Here is a 6,432-nt window from a genome sequence, read left to right on the forward strand (position 1 = left end):
AACATGACTTGACAAAACATATATGGATTCAGAAATTAAAGACTCAAAGAGCATAATATGAACCAAATTAAAAGTGCAATAAAGACTCAAAAACCTAAAAGAAAACAGCAACTCAAAGGTGTATGGAATCCTATCACAATTTGCACAAGAATTGTTTAAGATCAATTGAACAAAGTGCACCGGTTGGATCTTCCAAATAGCACACCAAAACAAATTAAAATGTAAAAAACAGCAAGACAATTATGGAAATAAGATGAACAGCATGAAATAAAGAAGAACTAAAAATGAAAAGACCAAGAACAACTAAAAATGAAAAGACCAAGAACAACTCATCTTGAAGAACCTAAGCTCATGATACCAAATGATGGCAAATTCATGAAGTTCTTCTTGAATCATGTAAAGGATGGTGCGGAAGCCATGGATGTGTGTGTGCAAGATCCTCCTAAGAGCTATGGTGATCTTGAAGGTGCATGGTATGTATGAAAGTTGGGAGGTTCGGCCAGCCCAAGGAAAGGTGAAGGATGTGAAGATTAGAGCCTAGAATCTAGGTAGAAGCAAAGCTTGGCACAAAAATGGCAGCATAACTTTACTCACAATAATCTTACAAAATACATGAGATGGCCTTCCCTTTTATAGGCTAAAGGACCGTAGAAACTAAGCTAAGTCTAAATGAAATGGAACCAAAATGAAATGTAATTCACAAGGCACATGGCACATGACCGGCCAAGCAAACTAGATTTTAGAATGTTCACTCATTTATGTTTTCTACACTACTCTAATTACTTAGCCACCCCTAATGGGCCTCCATGTGACATATACAAGGCCTTTTTATCCCAAACCGTAGCTTGACCCATGTGAACGTGAATATGCTTGGTCCTAGACGGTCTAGGCTTCCTCCTAGACGCTTCTTATGTAGCCGCTCCTCATCATGGTTAGACGCTCTCCTTTTGAAGTCTAGACGCTCCTCATCATGGGCTAGATGCTCCTCATGTGGTTCTAGACGGCCTAGACTTGGAGCTTGGCTTTTCATAGTGTGGTGTGCTTGGCCCTCCTCCATCATTTTGGGATATCATAATGATACACATTGACCAGTGAACCACAAGGGAATCAGTATATGTATTGAACAACAATAAAAAACCATTAACCCTCGACCAAACACTAGCACGGTAGCCCTATGCAATAAAAGAAATATTAAAAATATTTATTTTTAGATCCACGGTCAGAATAGAATAAATAATTAGTAAATATAATAATGTTGAAGATAAAAAATAATAATGATATTTTGACAATTTACCTATTTTGTGTCTTGATTGAACATAAAGATTATAATGTATCAAGATGATACAAGAGTTAACTATAATGTTGGTACTTAAAAAAGTATAAATTATTAATATTATTAATATATAAAAGTTATTAAATAAAAATAAATAATATTTAAATATTCATAATTATAAATATTTTAATTAAAGATAATTTTTATATCAAATTTAAATAATAGTATTATTTTATATTTTTACTGTTATAATCAATATTATTATTATTATTATTATTATATAAATTTATGTTTCTATTATAAATAATTATATTATTATTATTAATTGTTAATATTTTTTTATTAATAATAATATTATTATTTAATATAATTTATTATATTATATTAATAATAGATATATATATATATATATAATTTATTATAATCGATTATATATATAATAAATAAATTAATATATTTTAAAATTAATTTAATATTTAAATTATAAATAAATTTATTATATTTAAAAAATATTATAAAATTTGAATTAATATTTGAAATAATTTATTTTATATATTTATAAATAATTAATTTAATAAAATAAAATTTAAGAAAAATATCACATACAAACATAAATTACATTAATTTACATTTAAGAATAAATTAGACTTTTTGAAATAAGTCACCTAACTTTTATGGTCTTTCTTTGTATTTGAGAGGGAATTCGTTCTTTTATATCTCTCACATTTCTTTACTTGTAAATCATCACAATACCCTTGATCTAAACAAAATTGATCAGCACTCTTCAATCCTCGTATACAATATTTATGTTGAAACAAACAAAGTGTGTGAAATGTGATTGTACAAACGTTGTTGAACACTTTCCAATGGCGCTCAAATTAAAGTGTTCCAAACTCCAATGAATATAAATGGTTGTGAAAAATGAATTTCCTCCTGACATTCCATACTTGTTAGCTTACCAAACATAAAATCTGATAAATTTATTGAAAGAAAAGTAAAACACACCATCCCTCAATAGATGGTGTACCAAGATAGTTGAAGCCAAAGAAGCAATAAAGTTTCAGTTATCAAAGATCATAAAAGTATAATATGATTAGTAACAGGATTCTAGTGAACTAGATGATAAAGCTTTTTGCAGACATATTATCAAACACATGGGGAGAAAGAAATAAGAGCTTTTGATTTGCCAACCCAAAACATACCAATATAAATTTCCCAATTCAGAAATAGACACACACATATCTTAGAAAATACACATTAAGAATCGCGATATTCATAAGAAATATTAAATCATTTCCGATTATCAATATTATAAATTTAAAATTAATAAACCTCAAGTTTATTACATTATTTAACTTAATAGAGTATTCAAATAATAAACGATAATTCCAGCAAACTATTTTTATTTTATAACTAAAATTATTTAATATCTTCCTTAATCATGGTCAATGGCTATTTTGAAAGGGATAATATTGAGTGTTAAGAAACTGTTTGATGAAATGCTTAAGAGAATTGTTGCCATGTAAAATGCAATGGTTGTTGGATGCTCTTTAGATCATATGTATATATGCAAGCTGAAGAATGAAAATACACAATCAGGTAATGGATTAGGCCTAGTTTGGATAAGTTTCTAGCTTATATTTGATTCCTATCTAACATCTATTACCTGTCACTGACAAAATTTTCAGAACAGTTCTTTCAGAAAGATCTTTGATTATGCCTAATTTGCATAATTTCCAGTCTTCCTAGCAGAAGCACCTGGATCACTGGTTACATCTTCCTTGGATCTTATTCCTATAGAATCTTCAGCAGAAATCCCTTCTTGTTGGTCATTCTTTAACTTTTTCATTTCCATATATGATTTCTCAAAATCAACCAGTGATCTAAGCACACTAACAAGACCCTCAGAAGATAACTAAATGGGATCAATTGCAACTTTGAGAAAACATTAATTTCCAATTTGCAGCAGAAAAGGCAACAAGTAATTCTACTTGCCGTGATGAGCCTTTAACTAAAGCTGTTTGAGAAACAACAATTGAATTTGGGTCGATATTTGAGTCCCTTGAAGTATTTTGGAGAGAGGAAAGATTGTTCTTTATAGTGCCATAAAAGATTTTGGCATAACTAATTGATGTTCTTTATAGTGCCATAAAAGATTGTTCTGTAATCTCCCATCAATTTCATCATGCTATTGACCTTTGAATATATATAATAATCCCAAACAAGCTAAATTGAAAAAAAAAATTGGAAATGAATTAGAGAACCTCATCCATTTATCCTCTCATTCATTTTCAACTTCCCAGCATTGACATAGTGAATGTAAATGAAACACAATGCACCCTTTTCTACACTTTCTAATTATTACTGTGTAATTCATGTCAAATTATTCTGAAAAGGAAAATTAAATTTTATTTGGTTAGAGGGAATATTGAAATTCTTCAATACTCTAAAATAAGATTCATTTTATCAGACACAGCATTGAAAAATTGGTTTATGCAGATACTTCTAAGACCTTCAACAGCTACAACCTCATAATACCTAGCAAGTGACATTAATAATAACTCCATAAACAGATCATAAGGAAATTTTTGGATAGCAGCAGCATAAAAACTGAAATTCTCTCCTAAAATTTTAATCTTATCCATCAAAGATTCATGACAAGTGAAAAATCTTTGTTTATGTAGTGTAGAACTAATTTTCTTACTCATGAAAGATACATAGCAACATTTGATGACTGATGACATGGTGTTAAACTAAATTTTTCTTTTTCTGTTTTACATTCTCTGCTTCTTTGGCCTGTGAAAAAAAAAATTAACAGGCCAAATTATTTATACAAATATACACTAAGACACAGGAAAAAAAAAGCAAAATAGAAAACAATGAATACCAAATAGCTTCTGTTCTATTACACATTCCTAAGAGGTACCCTTTAGACCATGTTACCTATGTTTACTTCTATCATTTCATATTATTCATAATCCAAAACAAAACCTATGAAATTATAGCCTTAGACTTCAATCTGCACTTTCTTATGAGGAGAGGTGACCCTAAAAATATGTTCCTCTCCAGTGCAGTTGTCCACTTGAACAATCCAACGACTCCTCCTTTGGACAACCCTGTGATTACCCTTCACATTTGGATCTATTTTGGCCATCAACAACCCTTCTCCAATGGGTAAAAAAGATGCTCTCAGTTGTCTCCATCTTGAGGCTCTGTGCTTAACATTGTATCCAACCACGACTGCACCATTTTTGCTGGCACCTTTAAATGCTGCTAGAAAAGCTTCCCTTGCATTGCTGATGTGACAATCCACAAGCACAAAATCAGCTCCTTTGTAATCTCCTAGCAGAAAGCTTCTCACATCTCCTACAACAAACTCAACACGATCTGCATAAACTCCTAGATCTTTTCTCAGTGGACGTGTCTCTATCTGTTCACAGCATACACATATCACACGGCCACCAGTTTGATGAGCAGCTGCAGCCAGAGCAAGCGTGGCCGAACTGTCCACACCGGCACCGGCCACCACCATGAGTTGTGCATTGTTTCCTGCTGCAAGAGCAGATATGAACTCAGCTACATCAGGTTCTTTATCTCTTTTGGCCTGCCAAAAGAAAACAAAAAATATCATAACCTTATCAAGGTATTACAAACAATGATCTTCACTACTACCACCAATCAAAATATTAAAATCCTTAAGATTGCATCATTTTAATAATATGATGTTCAACTTTTCTATCTTAATCTAATGTAACACTTTTGTATAGTTAAAAGTCTTTTAAGAATTGAGATCAAGATATGTTTATACATGCCCTCTTCCCTTAAGAAACAAAATCAGGAGTTAACAAATTCATTACCTTGATTATTAGATCTAAACCAAATCATGACTACAGCAAGTCTTATTGGACAAAAGAAGCAAAGAAGTAACAGAAGACAAACCCATCTTAAATATTGAAAATTTATAGGTAGGTGTAGTATTTGGTCTTGGTTCTTACCATTTCGAGTGCTTGGAGATAAGCTCTTTTGGCATTTTCAGGGGACCAATTAGCCATGTTGTTGATGTGTTTGTTTCTCTCAAATGGGAGATTTCTTGGGGTGCAATTTGATGCTAGCTTTGATGTGTAAAAATGTTGCTTCATGTTGATGAGGAGGTAGCAACGTTATATATATATATATATATATATATATATATATATATATATATATATATATATATATATATATATATATATATATATATATATATATATATAATAAAAATGATAATAAATGTGGTGAGAAAACCATAGCTTATCTCTGCTATGTCATTGAATATTTTAGACTTTTTGAGTTTCGAAGCAACTGAGGGAGGCCGTTATCGTAGATTCTCAGAATTCTGCCGTCCAAACAGGCGCCATTAATGTTCTAAGTCTCACTACACGGTAAATATGTATCATTGTTGCAAATTTGATTCTCCTTTCTCACATAAATGCTACAAAGACATTATCTAATTCTTCTTTTTCAATATTCATTCATGACTATGATGTTAGTTTTCTTTTTTTATGAAAAAATATTGGAGTGATTCGACATCAATGAGTCATTTTATATAAGAAAATTAAAACATTATTTTCAATTTAAAACTTTAAGAAACATTGGACCGACACCAATGATTCATCAACATTTTATATAAATCAAGAAATTATTTCCAATCCAAAATCTTAAATAAATATATTTATATAAATATATATATATATATATATATATATATTTTAACTTGATGTATAACAAACACCAACTTCAAATTCACTTTAGTATAAAATACTATATATTATACATGTTATAACAAAAATAGTTGTAGAAAATAACCTTTTATATTGATTATTGACATCAATATATTGATTATTTTACCAAAATAAAGTATATTGTAATATATTATTTATAAATTTAAAGTAAATCTACATACAGAAGCACTTAATAAATTTTAATATATATATATATATATATATATCAAAACTCTAAATTTAATGTATAAATGATAAGGAATACATTAAACAATTACAAAGATAACAACCTAAAAAACAATATTAAGCTATTTGAAATAATGATAAAGTAACCAAAATTGATTAAAGTAAACACTTTCCTTTTGTTGGTGAAGGATGAGGAAGATGAGAATTGGATTC

General features: G+C 29.6%; 1 protein-coding gene across 1 annotated transcript; it reads right to left on the minus strand.

The window, feature by feature from the left end:
• Positions 1 to 4,019: 4,019 nt before the first annotated feature.
• Positions 4,020 to 5,432, minus strand: LOC137819441 (uncharacterized). The gene is made up of 2 exons (XM_068623296.2): positions 5,269 to 5,432; positions 4,020 to 4,877 (listed from the first exon to the last, which is right to left on the minus strand). The coding sequence occupies exons 1-2, from the start codon at positions 5,410 to 5,412 to the stop codon at positions 4,281 to 4,283; spliced, it is 741 nt and encodes a 246-aa protein (XP_068479397.1). The 5' UTR covers positions 5,413 to 5,432; the 3' UTR covers positions 4,020 to 4,280.
• Positions 5,433 to 6,432: the final 1,000 nt, after the last annotated feature.

This window comes from Phaseolus vulgaris, chromosome 10 (genome assembly GCF_051622355.1).
Source record: "Phaseolus vulgaris cultivar YP4 chromosome 10, ASM5162235v1, whole genome shotgun sequence".
NCBI classification, from domain to species: Eukaryota; Viridiplantae; Streptophyta; class Magnoliopsida; order Fabales; family Fabaceae; genus Phaseolus; species Phaseolus vulgaris.